The sequence below is a fragment of the Crinia signifera genome, chromosome 1, assembly GCF_055691185.1.
Source record: "Crinia signifera chromosome 1, ASM5569118v1, whole genome shotgun sequence".
Taxonomy (NCBI): domain Eukaryota; kingdom Metazoa; phylum Chordata; class Amphibia; order Anura; family Myobatrachidae; genus Crinia; species Crinia signifera.
In genome coordinates this window covers 75,801,572-75,825,842 of record NC_139217.1, presented here as the reverse complement: position 1 = coordinate 75,825,842, position 24,271 = coordinate 75,801,572, and the positions used below count along the sequence as shown (strand labels likewise).

The following is a 24,271-nucleotide window of genomic DNA, read 5'->3' as shown; positions in this document are numbered from 1 at the left end:
AGAGGTTCTGGTAATTTAGACTTAATTGTTATCTATACTATTTTCTATACATCATTAAACACCATATGTGTTTACGGCCTTGGTTATTATGGAGCTGGACTGGGACTAGTGATTAGTATCTACAACAATAATGATGGGTTGGAGAATTTCAGTCATGAGGAAAAGCTAAACAAATGACAATTTTTATTAGGAAATATTCCAGAAGGTGCCGGTTTGCTGCATTCCCCCGCTCACAGTGAGGGAACAGAGCCACAGTTTAAGGTAGGACATGTATTGTGTTGCACCGAAGATGCTCACACCTAAAAAGTGAAATTAGAATGTAAAGGCAATTACTATTGTGAATTGCAGAAACATTGGGAGTCTATGAATGATTATTTAGTATGGAAGGTGACACAGGCCCCGAGATGTCACTACGGGGGGGTGGGGAAGGCGGGGGGGTGCAGGGTTGCACTGGGTGACACAATCTATGGGGGGTGATACTAACATAGAGCTGCTCTACTTTAATGGAGTCAACCCCTCAAATTATGTCACCCAGCAGCCGGGAGAGGATGCAGACAGTCACAAAGGAGATTTGCAGCGCACACAGCAGTGGGAACGAATTGCCCAGCAGCACAGTCTGGCAGCATCGTTGAGGGGTGTGGCTTTACCGGCATAATACCACACCCCCTTTGTGAGCATGCACTCATCCAACCTGCGATTACACTCCTGTGGCAGAACAATTATCACCTTGCACGATGATGCCACTTTACAGGCCAGAAGGAAGGAGTGTTTAACCGGAATAGGCGTTTTAGGTCTGTTTTATAGCAGGATGTAAATTCCTATTGCTGACAAAAACGCCTCCAGTCACGAAATACGTGTTGTTTTTTTAATTGGTATACAAAATGTAGAATTTTTTAAGAATTAATGTTTAAATGGTACTTGTTTCCTAGAACGGCCACAACGATTTAGATCGTTGTGGTCGTAAGATAAAAAATCGGATCGGTTGCATCGCATGCGATTTGGTCGCATACGATGCGACCGATCCGATCTGCCGATTTTTCACCCGATTTTTTTTTTTTTTACACCAGATTTGTTTAAATTGCCCCCCCAAATGTTAATAAGTGTGCTAGACCCCACGATAGACGTGAACCCGAAGCGTGGCGAGCGCAGCGAGCCCGCGAGGGGCGGCGGTGCGCGTCCTCCGACCTTTTCATTCCCCTACTATCCACTAGGGCGTGGAGTGAGAATATAATAGTGTGGCGAGCGCAGCGAGCCACCGAGCCCGAAGCGTGGCGAGCGCAGCGAGCCCCGCGAGGGGACGCGTCTAACTTCACAGGTATACGCGTCCCCTCGCGGGGCTCGCTGCGCTCGCCACGCTTCGGGCTCGGTGGCTCGCTGCGCTCGCCACACTATTATATTCTCACTCCACGCCCTAGTGGATAGTAGGGAAATGAAAAGGTCGGAGGACGCGCACCGCCGCCCCTCGCGGGCTCGCTGCGCTCGCCACGCTTCGGGTTCACGTCTATCGTGGGGTCATGGCGGGCACATAAAAAATGTGAAATGGGTCATATTGGCCCATTTCACCTTTTTTATCATTTTTCCCTATGTGAGATGGACTTAATCAAGTCCATCTCATCTTGTGCCATTATAATGGCACAAGACCGACCGATTTCAATGTTAAAAGATTTTTTAACATTGAAGTCTATGGAAAAATCGGGTCAATCGGTCGGTCGCATCGCGGCCGATTTTAATTGGTCGCGACCGACCGATTGACCCGATTTCTGTCAATCAAATGGAAAAAATTGTAAAAAATCGGCCACATCGTGAGGATCGTGTCCCTTAATTAAGAGCCACGATCACTCACGATTGTGGCCGTTCTAGGAAACAAGTACCGTTTAAATTATATATGGTAAATTTTTTAAATACATTTTGCTTATACATTTCTTTAACCTTTAACTGTAGACCATGTGTGTGTGTGTGTGTGTGTGTGTGTGTTTATACGCGATATGGACAAATGGACAAAAGTATTTGGATGCCTGACCATTGTCCACAACTATATAAAGAAGGGTATTGGATCCGCACAGACTTAAATCATCAAACTGAACATCTCAAGACATACATCAGTTGGACCACTATATTGGACTACCTCTCAATAATTGTTGTAGTCCAGGATTGGTGGTGCGCCCAACACATTCAGTATTGTGACTAAATAGGAAGGGATTTGTTTGCTAGAGGCAAACGAAAAGACAAATGTGCCTTTTTGGGCACACTCTTTTATTGATTAAATATCAGATATGATTGATTATCTAAAACATCACTTTTATTGGACTCTACACATAAAAATTAGGAAGCACTATTAGCTACTTCTATTGAACAGTCATATCCAAGAGTGCGCCCAAAAAGGCACATTTGTCTTTTCATTTGCCTCTAGCAAACAAATCCCTTACCATTGTCAAGAACTGTAATTAAATTGTGTTAAAATACATATACAGGTTGAGAATCCCTTATCCAGATAACGTTATCCAAATTATTCCGAAAACCATAGTTTCCAAATGTACTTTTTTTTTTTTTTTTTAGCTAAAAGTGCTACTGGGGACATATGTAACAGTACCACATATGTTTCCACCACTCCACAGTCCAGGGTCTCTGTGCTCTTCCACCACTCCATCTGATGCTTGCCATTGGACTTTGTGATGTGAGACTTCCATGCAGCTGCATTTGATTAAGCTCCGGCCACACAGTTTTTGTGCGTTAGCAACTTTTACACACCATGCGCCTTAGCAATTCTTAACCCCGCTCTGTGATTTACATTGTTTTTTGATTGGCGGTGCAGTTGTTGCTGTTAGTAAATGCTTCCACTTTCTAATAATATCACTTACAGTTGTCCCGTGCAATATCCAGCCGGGATAAAATTTCACAAATAGTCTTATTGCATTATATATATATATATATATATCTCTATATATATATATATCTCTATATATATATATATATATATATATATATATATATATATATATATCTTCCGCTACCCCCTAACCCTAACAATCCAGACTTGCTTTGTCTCCACCTACGCTCATTGGCCGCTCTAAACAGCTCAGGGCTCCTCCTACATTGTGTATGGGGATGGCCAAAAGGGAGCGTTTGTGGTTGTCATGTGCAGCAGCTTTTCCCAGCGGTCAGCTGCCCCAAATTCCCATACGCTGAGAGTTAAAGATCACCCTTATTGCTATACGTTAATTAATAGATCACTAATGATTTATTTTCTAATCTATAAACATTTTGTATGACTTTGTATACAAATCTATAACCCCGCTTTGTGATGCCTTTTTTGCTTCTGATTCTACATTTTACACATTGGTGACACAGTTCCCACGTACAGTAAATATAGCGTTCACCCTCCATTAAATTTCTAACATTTGATATAGTAATTTGAAGTTTATAAAGGATTTCATTTTCTTCTGAAGCTGCCTGGATCCTGCCCTATCAATAAGATCTAATTTATGAGTCCTGCATTGGGAGTTCACCTTAGTGCATGGGTTTGTTAGACTGTGGATGTCATACCGTCCTCTGATTCTAATCACTGTAATTGAGTTGAGTACATGGCATGTGGTTCCTGTAAACTACTTATTTCTTATACATAGCTGAATAAATTGAGTTGGTAGAGGGAGGGTGAACCCCGGGAGACAGACATTATCTGTGAGGACAATGATTGAGCGCTCCAAGCCTGATTGTATTCCATAAGATATTGCAAATTGAAATGGGGATTTTATGAATCTCACGCCGCACTGCCAGAACACAGCACATTCTTTAAAAGTGTCATCAATATATAGTTTCTAGATCGGAAATATGGTAGCATTCATCATAAAGGTCTAGTGCGGGTCTGTCTTCAAAATAAAGTATCTTTATTAAAAGTGGTCACATATTTTACGAATGCAGGAGGTGGGTGTGACAAGGTCATTCTTAGCATTGAGGGCCATGTAAATGCATACAGTGCTACAACGTTACAGTTTTCTCCATAACTGAGCTGCTGGTATCAGCAAGTGAAGCTGCCACACACACATGAAAGGCAACGCCCACTGAAGAGACTCATACCCCGGTAATCTCCGCGGGGACACGCTTCTACCCGGGTTTTTCTGCTAGTGGAAATGCTCCCTGTCAAATAACCCGGTTTGGATTCCTCGGCAATCCTATCCAGGTCATGATCAGGGTAGCACCCGGATTCAAGGGTAGTGGAAACGCTCCCTAACCGGGTTATTTGACTGAGCATGTAAAAATCTTCACTGATTGGTGCTGCTGGGGCGCTGGTGAGTGATGTCATCACTCAGAGCCCCGCAGACTGCGCACATAGCATGGAGGACAGCGTTCTGTGCACATGTGCTGCATGTCTGTCCTGCTGACTTTCCCCTGCTGTATCAGAGGCTGCTCTAGCAGCCACCTTCCACTTTGCTGCCAGCACCACAGGCTGCCCCAGCGGACACTGCTATTCATCCCGCAGCACAACAATTGCCAGCAATTGGTCTGATGCTGAAGTGAAGGAGCTGCTGCTCATTAGGGCAGAGGAGGAAATCAAGCACCAGGTGACTGGTACCGTAAAAGACGCAATTTTGTACAGAAATATTGCCCAGATAATGGAGTCTAGGGGGATACACCACTCTCACCAGCAAGTGCTTAAACAATTGAAAGCACTATAGAGGCAGTTCACCAAGGTCTTTTAAAAGAAATGAGTGTGGTCTCTTCTTCTAATATCATAATATTTTTAATGGTGGCCCTTTTGGTGTAATGGTGGCGTTATTTTGTGACCTCCCATGGTAAAGCCCTTTAAAAAGGGGGATGATCAGGCAATTTACCGGGTAGCACTGTAGTGGAAATGTGTCTCTCACCCATGTCCAACCCAGGTTCGAACCGGGTACAATTTACCGGGTCCGACCCAGGTTGCTAGTGGAAAAGGGGTATCAGTCGCATACACAGCCTATACATAAGGGGAACATCGACTGGCTTGAGTGGGTTTACTCCGGGTACTCCTGTTTCCTCCCACAATCCAAAAATATACAGGTAGGTTAATTGGCTTCCAACAAAAATTAACCCTAGAATGTCTGTGTGTGCGTGTACATGTGGTAGGGAATATAGATTGTAAGCTCCACTGGGGCAGGCACTGATGTGAATGTTCAAATATCTGTAAAGTGCTGCGGAATGTGTGTTCCCTATATAAGAAACTGTTCATATTAAATAAATACACGCCTTAATAAATACAAGCCCGCGTTTTTACAACCACTCTCCGCTTACACTATGTTAACACCTTCATATGGTCACTTTCTGTCAATCACTTTTCAAAAGCATCCTTATTGTGTGCTTGAACGCAGCGGCACCTTGACGCGTGTGCAATGAGAACGCAGCGCATGTGCAGTCTGTTGATCATTGTTCAGTGCCGTAAAACATTGACTTTGTGTCAATCTCTGAATCATGCGAACTGTACATTAGTATTAGTGTGCTTAGTGCATGGTATCTGGGGAGGTGGAGGGGAGGGGGCTTCTTGTTGCAGAGAGTAGATCTAAAAAGTGCTTCTATGATCAGTGATAGAGCTATGGGTTTTTCCTCAATGCAGTAATCTTTGTGTAGAAAAGATGCTTTTATTTCTTTTTTTTTTCTTTTTTCAAATTAAAGCTCCCGATGTATTTCCCAAAGCCAAGCTCTTAGAAGGCTTTAATCTTTTATCCATGTAGGTCAGAGCAAGAGCAGAATTTTTAAACAGATTAAAATTGTCTGTAAACATACTGTGGGCCCATAGTGATGAATGAAAGAATATAGAGAGGATGAGAGTTGGTGAAGTTGGGTCTTCTAGATCACGGTTGTCAGGTATACAAGGAGTCTCACAGTCTTTACTGGTATACAAAACGAATTTTGCATACCCATAAGGTATTTTACAGATCTTCCCAACAGTGCCATTGCTGTATACTCTGAATGCTTAGTGTTGTGTTTATATTACAGTATAGTGTACCAATGACACATTGCGCATGGTTTTAAGCACCCAATATGTACTGTAGGTGTGTGCCAGCCACCTATAGCCTGGAGTGTGAAAGCACCCTCCCCACTCTACGCCTCCAAGACCCCGCTCCTTCTGCCCCCTGATGCTGTGATAGCATGTAGCGCAACTGCGGCAGGCTGGCCGGAGATGTGAGAATTGCCATTCAAAAGAATGGAGGCTCTCTCAGCCAAGCAGTGTCCCCCATTCTTTTGAATGGCAGTTTTCAAATCTCCTCCCCTCCGGCAGCTCCTCGGGAGTCCTTTTACATGTCATAAATCACATGCAAAAAAAATGTCACATCAAGTGCCATATCGCAGGCAACTCTCCGGGGGAGTTAAAGGGAAATCAGGTGATACTTGGCCCTCAGACAAAACCTGTGTATGGGGACCTTAAGACTTCTGTATCATCACAGTTTATGTAACCCAGGGTTGCCGACCCTCCCGGAATTACCGGGAGTCTCCCGAAAATCGGATCCCCCTCCCGGCCCCCCGGAAGGGTGGGCAACCCTCCCGGAATCAGGGGGACCCCCACTGAGCCCCCCGATCGCTCTGCCCCTTCCAGGGAGAAGAGTAATTTTGTATATTTCCCGCAATGGGGGCGGGGCTTAATGATGTCACAGTCAAGCCCCGCCCCCGAACGGGTAATGAAAGTCTCCTCTCCGGGCTTCTCCCGGAGAGGAGCATTTGAAAGTCGGCAACCCTGATGTAACCTTTTCTTTTTTTAAGCCTAATATACACACGTTGTTGTAGATGTTTCCTGACTCTTTGTTTTTGCTATTAAGACTAATAAAGGAATCACTTTGCTGGCATCTGTTAAGATAATGCTTGGGAATAATTTTACCAGAAATAGTGGAAACAATACAGCATTGCTACACCAAGGAAACCTAGGCCTCAGGTGATAAATGACTGAACCTTACTACAGTATTCTGTCACAGGTTTTAAAGATGATCTGCATCTGTTTTCTCAATATGTTATGTTCTGTTTTATGCTATTTTATAATGTTTGCTATTCTTGGCTGCATAACTGATTTAATAGCAAATAGGCAAAAACAAATACAGTATATGGCAATTTATGCATGTAGAAAGTGCTCTCAGAGGTATGAAGAACTTGGATTCTTTATGCAAACCTGATTGCTGAAATAACAAAATTGTGACCTGATTGCTGAAATAACAAAATTGTATGGCCACAGAGGTTATCATTGTGATGATTTTTGATCAGTTGTTTGCAAACTACATGGGCTCGGGATATGCTCATCCCACAACATAAAAAGGTGGTTTGCAAAGAGTTAGCCGGTGTGCGTTTAGCTGGAGCCACAAGTGGGAGCTCCCACACCACCACCTCGTACTAAACTAAGTGTAGTAATATGGAATATTAGTATATGAGTTATGTCACCTGGATTTTCTGCCTGGTATCTCCCAAAGGGGAGGTAAAAAAAAATTCCCCAAATATGACTTACGCCCTCATTCCGTTCGGCTCGCCGCTTTGCGAGCCATGTAATGCCGCCCGCACGAACTCCCGCCCCCGCTTCACGCCAAATTTCCCCACAGCGCTGCAAATGGATGTTTTGCATAAACCGCGCGGGCCCTAAATCATTCGATGATCGCCGACCATCCAATGATTTAGCACTCAGTAATCTAAGTCAATCTCTGGTGTCGTCAGCCGCCCGCCCCCGGAAGGCAGATGGCCGCCCCCCTCTGGAAGTGGACGCCCAGCGTCTTTTTGCCCCCTGCATGCACACCCTCCATCGCCCAGTGCAAGTCTCCAAGGATGCCCGCAGTGAAGACCTACACGTGCGCATATTCACTTATGCCATGCCCAGATCTTCACCATCAAGCTCCCCATACGAGCATACAAGGAAGCTCGCAAACCAGAATCAGGGCCATTGTTCCAAGGGCGGTTGCAGCTCTATGAGCATGGTTTGGTTTGCATATTGTGAATGTGATTTGCCATTAAACAAAGTATGTTTCAAAATGATAATGTAATACAGTACAGCCCCATTGGACCAATATTTAATGGAGAGCCTGTTCTGATGACCAGTATGTAATACTAATCACCTTTTATACTTATAACCCCAAACCTGGTGACTCTTAAGGCAGACCCCCAAATTACTGGTGGCTATATACTGCAGAACCCCACACCCCCGGTGGCTATACAATTCACACTTTTTTTTTTTTTTTCAAATTATTTTTATTCAGGATTGAGCATCATATTATTACAATCAGTAAAGTATAATCGTATTTGTTACAACAAAAATAAGTGATATAAAATTAGGTTACAGTAACTTACATTTCAATTGCAATTCTTTCCTTTACTATGTACACAGACAATGATAGTATGGATGAACGCGGTCCGCAGGCCTCCCAACTCCCAGAACCCATCACTGATCTGCCGGAAGGTCTATGGGAGCGTCCCCCAAGAGATTTCTGGTTTCATACCATTGTGTGGATCTAAAGCACCTATCGATCTGTATTTTAAGATCGTTTGATAGGGAATCAATAAAACCCTCCCATATACGAAATAAATTTTCTGTGCGTTCTTCCCTATGGAGGGACGTCTCTATCCACTCCATATGAAAGATATGAAAAAGTTTAGCCCTGAATAATTGGATGGATGGAGGGTCCGCATGGATCCACTGATGTAGAACACATTTACGGGCTACAGCTGAGATTATGAGCATCATCTTTTTACTGTCAGGTAAAATCGGTGTATTGGGAGGGAATGCTCCCAGCAAAGCCCATTCCGCAATTCACACCTCTTTATCTCTGGTGGCTAATGCATACTGTGGCCCCATATCTCTCCTGGTTACATAATGCAGACCCCCAATCTGTAGTGGTTATGTAATGCAGACCGCAAACCTTTGTTTCTGTAAAATGCAGGTCCCAAATCCTCAGGCCGTTATCCAAATCCACAAACCTGTGGTGGCAAGAGAATGCCGCTTGTACACCTCTTGTGGCAGAAGTTCTAGAATTCTGCCAATTGGAGACCCAGCGGCAAACGAGATGCAATCCACATTCCTGTTCTGCTGACCATTGCAGCAAGTCTAGGGTAGCGGTAGGAGAGCATAGTAACAATGCTGGACATTAATGTACACATTGGTCTTTTATACAGTGGATACTGTATAGAATACAGTATTTATATTTATGGATGGGTGTGGATGGTGTATAGTATAGGCTGTATTAAACACATTTAAATAATACAACATGCTGTAAGGCAGACGACATAGCAACTCGGTTCTGTCCCCTAAACTACATGATGTGGCGGCAGCTCTAGTAGTTATATTATATACCATTGCTATTGTCATAATTTGAGACACTTGTCTAGATGAGGGGGCGGTGGGGGTGGTTCCAGGCAACTGGTCCCCCCCCCCCCCCCCATTCTTGTATGAGACCTTGGGCCTTAGTCTGATATGTAATAACTACTGCATACCTCCCCAACATTTTAATCTATTAGATAGGGCACAATCCCATTTTGGCCCAATGTTGGCATCTTGGAGGGATGCCATGACCACATAACCATGCCCCCAGACCCTCTATTTCCCTGATTAGACACTGTGCGCATGCCGCGCACAGCAGCGGCAGGCAGAGGAGACGCCAAAGCACCCCCCACCACGGTACTGTCCCAAAAATTAGGACACTTGTGAGGCATGCCTCCTGTTCTGTATAAGAAGTCCCAGAAAAAGTTAATGACTGCTCGCACTGCTCTAGTTAGTGAATAGCAACAACTTAGCGAGCAGGGAGAAGCCTCCTTGACTGCATTTAGGTACAGTCAATACATTTGTGATAAAGCGCAGCCTGTACTACTGTATGTACATTGTCTCTGTTGGGGAATCCTCCTGGCTTGTTTCTGTGTGGTGGGGAATGGTGTGTGCTTTGTTTCAGTTCAGCCTTGGCGAGAGCCTGTGTAGGCTGAACTTAAAGTCTAAATACCTGTTCAGTATAAGTTTTTGTTTGATTTGTTTTTTCATTTTCTTTTTTGAACCAGGTGGGAAGTGTCCCCCAGGTATAATAAAACAGTGTTTTCAGCTACACATTATGGGAAACCTGCTACAGTTTGTGATAGTATAATAACCGCAGTTGCTTTGTGACTTCACTTTCCTGTGGCTTAGGGTGCATACACACGGAACGATGCTGGAAGCGTTCCGACATCGTTCACTAGTGTATCAAATCGTTCATCATGCGTACACACGGAACGATTTGATGTGCTTCACAGAAGAATGGTCTATGATCTTCCTGCATGCAGGGAAGATCATAGACCATCGTTAATGATCAGCAGGTACTCGCATAGTTACCGATGCATGGAGCGATTTGACGATTGGTCATTCCCATCAATCGGGAACACCCACATTGTCCTTCAAATCATTCCGTGTGTATGCACCATTACAGAGAATCCTGTATCTCAGGCACTTATGCCCAGTCAATTGCAGATCTAAACCCATATCAATAAATAGAGCAACATCAGCTCAGAGTTTTGCAGTAGATTGTTCATTTCTCATGTATGTGTCCTAGGGAAAGAGGAATGATTGGACAACCTGGACATGAATTAATTGACCATGTCCTTGCTTGCACACTGCACAGCATACTAAGATAGAAGTCGTGCTGTAGTGCCTGATATTCCGTGTACTGTGTGACAGTGTGCAGTACAGCAAATAACTAAATGTGTAGCTCACACACACAGGCTACAGAATGAGCACTGTGCCTGACACTAGATGCTCCTCGCTTTGCAGCCTGAATATCTGGTGATGTCAGCTGCCAACCCCTGGCGCCCATGTCCCTGGCAATTACCATGGGAATGCCCAGCAGTTTCATGGGAATTCCCAATAGCCTGACTATTCGCCGCCACCCCACGATCCCGGTTTGTTCGCCTTAGCCGCACGCATCTGGCATATGCACATACCCACCATCAGTCCCCATGCGAACAAACTGGTCTGTGCGAACAGACCAGAATAAGGGCCAGTGTGTCCAGGTTGACAGTTACAAAAAGGTCAACAGTGCTTATGGCTGACACTTACAAATGTTCTTAGGGTTGTAAAGGTCTATATGACCGTGATCAACACATACATGATCCACACATGTTTTGGGGTTTTTCACCTTTTCCTAACTTTTGCTAGACTTGTTATCCACATGGACTAGTGCATAGTTACCTGTGGCAATCGTATATTTTTTTTTTTTTTACTGATGGCAGTTAAATAATACCAAACATATGAGATTTGTCTAAAAAGAAAAAGTAAAACTTTGTATAGAGCATTTATGTGTCATCCATTGTGATGCTGACATTTAATAACCGGACATTACTCACTTTCTACCTTTTATCGCTCTACATTTCTGACCTAATGTATGGCATCCATTTGGTTGTCGACCTACAGTAAATACCGTAGATCTTTTATACCACACCCAAAGATCACGGGGATATACCCTGCCTGCTGTCCAACAGGGCTCCCAGCAAAATGTGCATCCATGTGACAGACCAGATAAACGCAATCGCTAGACAGAGTGCTGTGCCCAGGCTACATGCCATGTGTTGTACCCAGCATAACGCCCAGAGCTGTGCAGAGTGGGTCTTTAGCTAGAAACATTTCCATGATCTATGAAGTATGAATAATACAGTGCTGCCAGGGCACAAAGCGGGCAGCATGACACCAACCTCCAACCCTATCCCTCCACCATCCTGGAGTATTTCCCAGTTATACACTGGTCCCATCCCCAGAGCAACACGGCAATGCGGTCTGAAAGTTCCGACACCGACACGGCATATTGCCGAGTCGGTGACGTCACATGGGGCGGTGCTGGGCGGCGGCGCGTCATCGGGGGCTCGGGAGGAGGCAGTACTTGGAGCTGACAGTGCTGCCTCCTCCATACTGTGAACGGGACACGGGTCACTCGACCCAGGCACCCGTTCACACTGCACTTGACACGGGTCATAGCCGTGTTCAACCCTGGTCATTACCAGGGTTGAACACCCGTGTTGCCCGACCCGTGGTGGCCTTTTCAGACCGCACCATGACCCGTGTTGGGGCCGCAAGAACACGGCATAACCCGGGTCTAGAGTGCGGTCTGAAAGCGGTATAACTAGAAATGAGTGCTGGACATATCTGCGTCATCTCACGGAGGACGTGTACAGCTACAGTGATGGCCACTGTTTATAAATGTTCCCCATTGCCACTAGTAATGTAGTGTACACTGTCACCAGTAGCAAAACACATGGGACCATGTATGTATGTCTTTTAAAAATCGACAAATCTGTGTTTGCTGGCAGATGGGTAAGTATATGTACAGTGGTGAAGGTTGTGCCTCTGATCCCTGCTCACCATGTGACACCCCCTCCGTTCCTGCATGAGAGATGTGCTTTTTGTTGTCATGACAACCTCTCATGCTGTGAGGAAGCAGCATTCCACATTCCCAACTCTCCTGCTGTTTATTTCTCTCTATTGATGAGCTACGATACCAGAAATAGACACCATTGTAGTGGTCTCTCCCTGCGCTGGCCTGTATGCCTTTCAGGATGTTGGAGACAGAATGTATGCTGGCCATCGTGATTGTTAATTACGAGGGTAGGTTTTTATTCTAATGATATCCATATATTCCAAATCTGAACCCTGCCCAAACAGCTCATGTTTCAGGCCCATGGCAAGGGGTTTGTGACCCCCCCCCCCCCTCCCCTCAACACCCCAGATATAATGTAACCCCCTTCCCACATCAGGATATACATTATATACCTTAAAACCCTAGGAATATAAACAACTACCTTATCCTTTAGGATATATGACAAACACCCCCCCCCCCCCCCCTCCTTGACCGAACCACTTACATCCATGTCTGCTGGAACATACAAAACAACATTGAGATTGTCTGTTCATAGTATATCATTGTAAATTATATAACGCGATTATGTAATTACCATGTATTGTAAGGACCAGGTAGACTCATGCGTTGCACCTACTGTTTTTCTATTGTAAATTAAATAAAATCACTTTTTATTTTGTTTTGCCATGAAACCATTAGAATATGAACTACATAGCATTAAAATGTTGTATACCATACAAGTCTTTGAAGTCCACATTTTGTAAGCTTGAGTAAGCTTGCCGACACTGTAACAGCCAAAGGCAGGGAATCTCTAATAACCACACACCTCTGGGATCGGTTTAGGGTGACTTGCTTGGCGCCGACAATGTGGAAGTGCAAAGTCCTGTTTTCTTTGGCACATCATGTGCTATTTTCCATCCATCAGGGCTTGTGTTAGTTAGCCACTGGTATAATATAATGGCAGACATTGCTATGTTTTCATTTAGGATTCAATGTTGGGTTGGTCTTGGCGTAGATTTCAATGGTTTTATTATTTTTTTCAGCGATCTGTTACTGTTTCTTGTAGTATGTTTATTAAGGACCCTATTTGGAAACTTTCCTGCCTTCTTTAGTCGTGTTTTATTGATTGTCCATGATTCTGAACCATAAAGTAATATTGTTCTAACCGATGCGTTGAATACCTTAATTGTTGCAATGAAAATGTCCTGTTTGTTCCAGAAGCCTTTTTCCAGATCTGTAGCACAACCTATACAACTTTTTATGTTGCTTGTTGCGGCTATCTGCTTGATAGTTGAACCCAGATATTTAAAGGTTTCCACTTTGTTCAATGATGCTTCCATATAGGTTTAGCTGCACAGGCATAGTTCTATTAAAACAACTATTTTTATAGTGTACAGTTTTACCTAAAGTGATCAATATACAATCCATCAGTCCAATGTAATAAGTGCAAAGGGAAATCCATTTCTACAGGGAATTCTGACAGTGGGCAACTAAAACATTGAATATATTAAATTAAAAACTGCTATTATTCACAGGCTGCCAGACTGTTTTATCACAAATGGAGGTGTGCAATATTTTTCATTTTATTCTCCGTTCCACTTATTCTTATTAGATTATTCTCGACTCAGTATGTACAATAATATTTTGACTGCAGGACCTTCAGCACAGTTAGATTGGTTTAATAGAAATTGGGTATTTAATCAGATGTCTCAGAAGCTTAAAGCGGTAAAGAATCATCTGTAAAAATAGGCTTATAACTTTAACAGTTCAAAAGACTTTGGGGTCTATTTATTAGCATTATTTTTAGTAAAACACTGTAAAAAAGGGTGAATTCACATACTTTTCGTATTATTATAGTATCTCCTAAATGATAACAAGGGCTATTGGAGCCGTTTTTTTGCTTGGTGTACATCAGCAGGAATCCATAGTTATGTGCTTAGTGTGCTCCAGGATGGAAGAGTATACATGTGATTGGTGTACACCAGGAGGGAATAGTAGCATATACGCCAGGAAGGAATAGGAGCATACGCCAGGAGGGAATAGGAGCTTACGCCAGGAGGGAATAGTAGTACATGAGCTTGGTGTACACATAAGGTAGTACACGTAAGGTAGATTTATGTGCTTGTGTGTGTACATAGTTACATACATATGCAGTAAGAGAATGCATACTTTTTACAAAATAAAGGTGCGTTGTATATTTTGGCTTATTGGGTTCTCACTGGTTACAAATGTACATAGCACTGGTTACTGTTTAGGCAAAAGTTTTATTGTGGGAACATTTCCCAGTAATCGGTAGTACATATTCTATAAATGAATGGAACATCAATGATCAATTATGAGGTTACATTATATTACTTTAAAAGTATGAGCAAGTAAGTATGTGCCTATTTAATAAAGGACACAGGGAATATATACATTATGCATATTATAGTGTAAATAAGTGATTCAAAAATACATTAGCTAACGGAGCTGTAACACAGAGCTATGGGGCTGATAACACAAATTACAGCCTTTTAAACATGGTCACCAATAGTTTTTCCAAAATATAAATGGGTTACATTTTTGACAAAAGCAATATATACAGTGTATTGAGAGAAGGAATACACAGTGACAGGTAGCAGCAATGTATACATGGCCACTGTGCCACCTGCCCTTCCACTGTCCAATGAGGCTAATGATCAGACTCCCAACTAGCAAAGCATTACCCTCCAAACCAATGCGCTACATCTTGGGAGCCTGGGCCGCTACCACAGTTTAAGTATAGCAAAAACCTTCATGTTCTTGGCCGACAAAACATTTATGTACAATGAATTTAAACAGGCAATTTGTATTACTGCTCTCATACTAGATGGGGCTAGCATGATTATTTATATCCAGTAACATATTAAAACAGTGGTCGGGGAACCTGGGTAAAATACCCCAATTGGGGTAAATATGTAATTCCTGGGGGTAATGTATATGCATGCCCGGCTGTGTCTCAGCAGTGCGACTGTCCGTTATCCCCAGGAAGCTCCTGGCTCGGCAGCTCCGGCATGCGCAGCACCCGCATAAGCAGTGACCCGGCGCATGCGCAGTTGCGCTAGGAGTTGCTGGCAGCAGCATCTTCGGCGCCATATCATAATCAGTGGCAGTGCATATTCGGCTCCTACTCCGAATATTTTTCTGTGATTATTAATTCATTATTAATAAATAATATTTAATATTAATAAATAATTTCCTTCCTTTCAAATCAAGGGGGTAACGTCGGCGTATCTAAATATATTTTCGGGTAAAAAGTTCCCTGACCCCTGTACTTTATAATGCTTGCAGGTCCTGCTTATGTTTATTGGTCGAATTCAGACCTTATTTTTAAAGCCCTGCAATCAGGTATACACCGAGCCAGCCAGAGTGAAGTCCCGCCCCGTCCTGGCCTCCAAATTTCTTAGCAGGGCTTGTGAAAATAAGCTGGATCGGCGATTCCCTGCAAATCCATTCGCATCCATTCACCATTGAAGGTTTATTTTTCCCCACTGCAGTCTGTGTGGCAAGTGCGATAGAAGCAGGCCAGAGCTGATGTCACGTGCCTTCCCCTAAAACATCTGGGTACGCCTGCAGTTTCCCTTAAAACATCTGGTTTTGAATATGGCCAACGGTAAAAAAAAGTACGGACTTTGTATATAATGTATTTTCAATGAGATTGGCAGTTACTGAAACATATGGTCAGGAGGCCTCACACTCCCATACACAGGATAATACAGTTACCAATAAGGTGCGGCATGACACTGAATAGCGAACCTCAGGACAGCTCTTATTTCATCATCAATGTTTCAGTGTTACCATTTAAATCTGGATAACATACATACAAACATAGGATACAATATAAATGTCTTCACCATATGTGCTCAACAAATCCGGAAGCGGGACTGTTCACCTGCCTGGCTGCCTCAATTAGATGATGTCATCTTGTAGAACAGGAGTACATCCACTTCACTGAGGACATGCTAGTTTGAGTTCCCATCACCTTGATAAAAAACATATTAAAATCAATCAACGGGGATACATAGTAAATCTAGTACTAAGAGAAAATGTATCATAGTAGCTAAATACAATAATCCAGGCATGGACAAACTATGGCCCTCCAGCTGTTGTGAAACTACAAGTCCAGTCATGTATTTCCAAAGTTTTGCTATTAGGGAATGCTAAAACTATGGCAAGGCATGCTGGGGTGTGTAGTACCACAATAGCTGGAGGGCCACAGTTTGGCCACGCCTGCAATAATTTGAGGAGCACCAACCATAAGTTTTATTAAGATGTATAGATATATTTCTTTTTATTTGCGCTGAATGCTCCTGAATACAGTTGGTCTCTTTTCCAACAGGGAACAGAAGACTTCAGAGTCGGTTGCTATAGTCTAAAGTCATTTGGAAGTTGAGAAGCCATTGATTATAAAATATGCTGATTTTGGAATTTAATAGTTAGAACCTGCACTAGCGTTGAATGTGAAAGTGGGATTCGGTAATGAATCATTCATCAGCCCTGAAAGGCAAGGTTGTTCCGCTTTCTTGTTGCTGGCGTTCATCAGGCTCGGAGCATCTGCATGCCTCGCTCTCTGCTGCCCAGATTAGCGATCATTTAGGATACAATGGCCGTGTTTTAGCATTAATCCTGCTTTATTTCCTGCAGTGAAAGGGAATGAATAGCGGAAGAAGAAAAACAATGATTTACTCTTCAGACGTTATTGTGGAATCTGAAATCTTGTTTAATTGCAGTATGCGCCCATTATATTGTCAGGCTGTGCTTGTGAGCCATCCTGTGCGCAGGGTTGAATGCATTACATTGCTGGCATGCATCATGTCTAGATCTACGGATGACAGCTCAAGGGGAACGCTTTAATATTGCAATGGAAGACGTTGAGATGTCTAGCCTCAAACTCCTCTAGGATCACAAGCAAAACTGTCAATTAGTGCACAGCGCAGGGCGATTATTTGTCTTTCATTTCAATACAGACAATAGTTGAAGTTTACTTGAAGGTCAAAAAGTTATGGTAGTTCTTTTCCCGTCGCTGTAGCACTTTATATACAGATTCAGCGACTCAGTCTGTACTGTATATAAGTGTTGCATATCATCAATCAGCACAATCTCCTGCTGCATCTTAGTTGTGTTGTATTTTTGCCTAAAAAAATACACACAATGCTAGCACAGTGTCTCAGGGCCCCACCATGTTGAGCAGGGGTTGTTTGGTGCAACTGCAGCAATGATGGCATGCATTCACTATACCGACACCAGCATCCTAACTACCGCCAGGGTACCGGTGCCAGAATCCCGACATCAATCAGGATGCTGGTACTGGAATCCCAACTGCCGCGATCCCAAAGGTAAGTATACTGGTGAGCGCTGTAAACCTTCTGGGAAATGGGGGGATAGGCTTAGGCACTATGGAGACTTAAGGAATTAGTTACTTAGAATGGGGAGGTTTAAGTTTAGGGTGCAGGGGTTAGTTGCTAGCGTGGAGGGTTAGGCTCCGGCTGTAGGGGGTGGGTGGTGGTTGGGGTGGCATTAGGAGGGTAAGTATACTTACCTGACCTGACCAGTGCCAGGATTTCCTCTTTTGGGATTCTGACTGCAGGCATCCTGACTGCCGGTCATCCACATGTATCCCGCAATGATGTACAATCCTATGTATGTTTAAGTATCTGTATGCTGTATACAAAGGATTAAGTACAGTACTTACATAGTTACATAGTAGGTAAGGCTGAAAAAAGACTTGCGTCCATCTAGTTCAACCTGGTATAGATATCCATTGCTGATTTGGTAGGTTCTGGTATTTTACAGACAATTTATATTTCTTATTTGTACCCATGGATGTTTTTCTCCAGTAAATGTTTGTCCAACTTTGCCTTGAACGCATTTAATGAGCCAGCCGTTACCACCTCTCTGGGAAGAGAGTTCCAGAGTTTGACTGTTCTGACCGTGAAGAAATTCTTTCTATTAGCTGAATTAAATATTTTTTCTTCTAATCTATACTCATGCCCTCGCGTCCTAGATTCCTTTCTAGTAGAAAAGAGGGTGTGTGACAGTTCCTTATATTGGCCCTTGATATACTTGTACATGTTGCGCATGTCCCCCCTTAAACGTCTCTTTTCTAATGTAAATAGTCCCAAATTGCTTAATCTTTCCCCGTAGCTTAAATTCTCCATTCCCCTAATAAGCTTTGTTGCTCGCCTTTGGACTTTTTCTAATTCTATGATGTCCTTTTTATAGTGTGGGGCCCAGAACTGTACTCCGTACTCTAGGTGAGGTCTCACCAATGCTTTATATAGTGGCATAATTACCCTCGAGTCCCTAGTTTCCATTCCCCTCTTAATACATGCCAGAATTTTGTTGGCCTTTTTTGTAGCTACATTACAATGGGCACTACATCCTAGTTTGTTGTCTATTTGGACTCCTAGATCCTTTTCAAGTATGGAATTACCCAGTTCCTCTCCACTAAGGTTGTAACGTGCACACTGGTTGTGTCTCCCAAGGTGCATAACCTTACATTTATCTACATTGAACCTCATCTTCCATTTTTTTGCCCACTCATCTAGAATTGCAAGATCATTTTGAAGCATGGTGACATCTTCTGATGATTTGATGACTTTGCTAAGTTTTGTATCGTCCGCAAAGGTGGATACATTGCTGAGTAACCCTATCCCAATATCGTTAATAAAAATGTTAAACAAAATGGGCCCCAAAACCGAACCCTGGGGCACTCCACTTAGTACCGGTATCATATCTGATACGGCACCATTCACAACCACTCTTTGTTTTCTATTACATAGCCAATTCCCTACCCATCTGCAAATATTTTCACCCAATCCTAGGTTCTCCATTTTATTAAGGAGAAAAAGGGGGGGTCAGCACTAGGTGTCGCCCCCGGGAGCGCTTGTTATGGACTGTTTAGTCAATAAGCTGCTGCTAAAGGAGGGAGGGTCAGTCCCCTCAAATAGAGACAAAAGAAAAAACAAAGAAATAGCAGCGCTATTAATTAATGAGTGAATCAATTTTAAAGGTAAAAATACACACTTAATTTATTAATACCTATATGTTATAACATTTCAAACATATAATAGTAAAAATGGACAAAAAATATATAATAAAAATGTTGGTTTAAAAATAAGGTTGCCAGATCTCACGTAATAAGAGTAGTCCCAAGGCAAGGGGGATTGAACCTGCACTGTCCTTCCAATTTGGTCCCGATTTGAACTGGAGTCCCAAGTCCGGCGATTTGTAATCCAAGTATGCCACAGCGAGGGAGGAGCTGATTGTTGTGAGCTCACAACAATCAGCTCCTCCCTCGCTGTGGCATACTTGGATTACAAATCGCCGGACTTGGGACTCAAGTTCAAATCGGGACCAAATTGGAAGGACAGTGCAGGTTCAATCCCCCTTGCCTTGGGACTACTCTTATTACGTGAGATCTGGCAACCTTATTTTTAAACCAACATTTTTATTATATATTTTTTGTCCATTTTTACTATTATATGTTTGAAATGTTATACCATATAGGTATTAATAAATTAAGTGTGTATTTTTACCTTTAAAATTGATTCACTCATTAATTAATAGCGCTGCTATTTCTTTGTTTTTTCTTTTGTCTCCATTTTATTAATCAATCTCTTGTGTGGGACAGTATCAAATGCTTTAGCGAAATCTAGGAAAATCACATCTACAGCATTTCCATTATCGAGGTTTTTGCTAACCTCTTCATAGAACCCTAGTAGATTAGTTTGGCATGAACGATTTTTCACGAACCCATGTTGGTTAGTACTGAGTAGATGGTGATGATCTAAATATTCCTGGATACCATCCCTTAAAAATCCTTCAAATAGTTTACCCACAATTGATGTTAAACTAACGGGTCTGTAATTAGCGGGATCTTCCTTTTTTCCTTTTTTGAATATTGGCACTACCTCTGCTATTCTCCAATCTTTTGGTACTATACCTGACGATAGTGACTTGCTAAAGATATAATGTAGGGGGGTAGCTAGTTCATCCCTTAATTCCATCAATACCCTCGGATGAATCCCATCTGGCCCTGGTGATTTATTTGTTTTGAGTTTGCTTAGCCTCAGTATTATTTCCTTCCACAATGAGATCTGGCTTATTTGTCCCGTTTGTGGTAAATGTTCGTTCCACAGTCTCCTCTCCCTTAGTAAATACTGATGAGAAGAACTCATTTAACAGTTTTGCTTTTCCCTTGTCCTCAGTAACACTTTTTCCACTAGTATCAGTTAGTGGGCCTATGTTTTCCTTAATTAAACGTTTACTATTTATGTATTTAAAAAACTTCTTTGGGTTGGTTTTGCTTTCAGTGGCTATGCACTCTTCATATGATATTTTAGCTGCTTTGATTACCCCTTTACAAGTTTTATTTGATTCTTTGTATTTTGCGAACGCCTCCTCATTCAAGTTATTTTTATAGAATTTAAAGGCTCTGGTTTTATTGTTGATAGCTGACCTTACTTCTTTGTCCAACCATGGTGGCTTTTCTTTGTTGAATTTACCTTTAGTTACTTTAGGAATGTATTCAATAGTTAGTGAATCAAGCATCTTTTTTAGAGTATCCCACATTTCCTCTGCATTTTTTCCCTCCATAACCGTTTCCCACCCAATTCCTGTTAGGGCTTCCCTGAATAATTCAAAGTTTGCTTTTCTGAAGTTTAGTATTTTTGCAGATCCTTTTTGATGTAATTTACTGAAGTTGATTTCCAGTGAAACCATATTGTGATCACTGTTCCCTAATTGTTCAATTACTTTTGTGTTTGAAACTAAGTCTGTGTTATTTGTTAATACTAAGTCCAAGAGTGCCTCATCACGAGTTGGAGTTTCTACCGTTTGTGTAATAAACTGGTCTTTAAGTAAGCTTAAGAACCCATTGCTTCTTATACTAGTATAGTTACTAAAACTAAGAGGAAGAGACGACTGTCTAAAATAATGAAGAGGTGTCCAAAGCACCCTCTTGTGGCTGAAAAATGGCATGCATAATTACGATTCGTAGCAGCATCGGCACAAATAATGAGAGCGCTTCAGTACCTTAATCACTCATACACCTACTGTAGCTTCAGTACTGTTAAAGCACTTATTGATAATGGGAGGACAAAACAGCCAATGGACATTTACTGCTGTTTGACGTTTTCATAAGCCTTTACACAGGTAACTTACTACAAAGAGAATTTAACAGCCCATTTGAAGCACCACCACTGTTCTGAGTGAAAACTATTTTTTTTACAATGTATGTTTATTGGTAGATCACAGTGAACATCAAAGACCCATAAAGTAATGAGTGTTAAATAGCAAAGGTACAATATAATGTTAATATTGATATTATATGACCAAGGAGACAATAAGTGGAAAGCGCAGGTTACGTAATGTGTCCGTAACCTGCTTACCCGTTATACCTAACTGCGTGCGAACAAAACGTAGCGCAGCGCAGCGTACAGTCTATTGTATGTTATACACCAATAACCGATACCTTAATAAGAGATCCTTTCGCAGGACTTTGTCTCCAATTGTGCGAATATACCTTAAAGGACAGAGTCCGCAATGTAAGGACAGAGTCCTTAATGTACCTTATCGCTATTATGCGAATAACTAGACACGACCACTGAATAGAAGTAAGGAGGTTAGAACTCCGTAAAAAGATTGTATTAAAGTCCCTAATGGACAAAAGGGGGTTACAGAAATAAGAATAAACAGGTATAACAAGTGATACAATACAATAACAATGAATACTAAACAAACTCTGCTAAGGGGAAAGAATACAAATACAAGACACAATCAGCCAACAATACTTTAAGAATAAATACCGTGAAAATGCAACCGTTTACCGTGGTCATCTAGTACATATAAAGCAGTCCGGTCAGAGCTCACTATCGTTCAGGAATGAGCGATAGTCCGGTAGGAAGGTCCAGGGAAAGTAGTTGTGCCGAAGAGACCCTGGCTGCTCTGGGTCGCATATCTTATAGGGTCAGAAGGGGGAGGTCAAAAGGCCATTCTCATTGGCCAGAGATCATATGTCCGGTCCACTGTGATTGGAGGTTAGACGCTGTACCTGGTCTGACCAGGTGCAGGGGAGGGAACTTTAAGAGTCCTTTGTTTGGTGGTTTCGGCGTCAGCAAGGATAAGAACCGGTTTGAGCTAGTTTCCTTTGTTAACTACTTACAACAGAAACTGTCTCTGGAGTTATGGATTATGTCCATAACTATCGGACAGTGTACATTGCGAAATATTCGCAATGACCGGAATACTTTGCGTGATGAGCTGAGCGGAACGATACTAAACACGATACAGACAGATGTGTGCAGGGCTAACTAAGCTATGTGTGGCGTTCTAAACCTTTTAACTATATTTCCTTTCGTGTAAGTGTGTTATTATGAATTTACGTGTGATAGTATGTCTACTCTTCTGGTCCACATTGTCACACATACTCGGGTATGGAAACTTTATTTGCGCAACTCTGCGAACCAAAATGGCGGCCATACTATCACAAAATGGCGTGTGTGTACCTAGACTTCCACAGTCCACCCTTTAACAGTAAATATAAAACTGTTACATTACAAAACATTTCACACGACAATACAGAAATTCATAATCCAAACAGAGAAATTGGGATACATGAAATAAACATATAAGGGGAGTAAACCATCTGCTCTCGGCCGATCCAGGATCATGGATAAACGATGGGCCGCATTTATCGAACAATCTACTCAGGGTCACGAAGGATAATGTACAATTTTGGGATAAAAATAAAAACAGGGGTGGTTACAACATATACACGTTCACAAATATGGTTTCTTTAAAGGGAGGTGGTTTCGATTTTTGGGTCATATACCAAACCCTGGTCTTCCACTGTATCTCTCGTTCTTACACTCATGATTTCGGTACGTTTTGCCTTTCCCCGGGTCACCACCTTTAAACATTTGAACAATAGCACAAAGACTATGATGGCACCACCGATGCAGAGAAGGAGTTTTCCTATGCTAGCTATGATCCCCTGCGCCCATTCTCCTAAACCAGAGAACCAGTGCATTGGATTCAACCAGGAGGTCCATTCGCTAACTTTGTTACCTATTTCTGCCAGGCTGATATTATGTTCCCTTCTAAATTCCCATTTAAGCTGAAGAATCTCATCCATCCGGTGATCGATGATTTCTTCTGGGTCTTCAGTATTGTTGGTGATATATGTACAACATTTCACCCCAAACTGTGTAGAGAGGGTGACACAATATCCTCCTGTCATAGCTGTCAGATAGTTCAACACCATTCGATGTTGGACTAGCTCTCTTTTATACGCTTGCAACTCCTTCCCAGTGTATCTAAAGGTGTCATCATAAATCTCAGTGATGTTATCTACCAAGCTGGCTAATGCTTGTATGTATTTAAAATTGATAACTCCTCGGGCGGTATGGGTGATATCTAATGCAATGAGGAATTGGATACCGAACGACTCGTGTATCATTTCAGAAGCTAGGGGTTCTTTTCTTATTGTTAAATCCCTTTTGTGGATTTGGTCATAATGGGTATGAGTGTAAGGAGGAGAAATACCTCTGTGTACGTTCATCATCTCATCGTGTGTGAGGGTCATCACTTCCGGTAACACTCTGCCTAGATAACAAATACCAACGTAGTTCATGGAGAGCCATTTGTACGCCCTTCTACCACAAATATAATAAACATCGTCAGGGAGAAAATAAGGGACAGAGTATTTCATTATCTTGTCACACATTATCCATAAGAACATCCCCGTCCCCTGCTCCCTGACTCGTTCCTCACATGTTTCTGGCTGTAAGGTCATATTACAGTAGCCGGCTGATACTCTGCCGGCCATCATTTTACTTTTCTTCACCGTGTAAACATATTTATAGTGTCTTCCACTGGTTCGGATTTTTAATAATAATTCTTTATCTATGGGCTCTCCATCTGGACGCTGGGAGTAAGTTATTGTCTGG

At 42.4% G+C, this 24,271-nt stretch overlaps 1 protein-coding gene across 8 annotated transcripts in view; it reads left to right on the top strand.

The window, feature by feature from the left end:
* The window catches only part of APBB2 (amyloid beta precursor protein binding family B member 2), a 290,968-nt gene that overhangs the window by 154,686 nt on the left and 112,011 nt on the right, over positions 1 to 24,271 (top strand). The window contains exon 1 of one of the 8 annotated variants that reach the window (XM_083165765.1): positions 12,439 to 12,550. The exons of the other annotated variants lie outside the window; for them this stretch is intronic. Within the exon in view, the coding sequence (XP_083021891.1) occupies positions 12,490 to 12,550 (61 nt within the window). The 5' untranslated portion in view covers positions 12,439 to 12,489. Of the gene's footprint in view, positions 1 to 12,438; positions 12,551 to 24,271 lie in introns of those variants that run through there. 8 annotated transcript variants of the gene reach the window in all.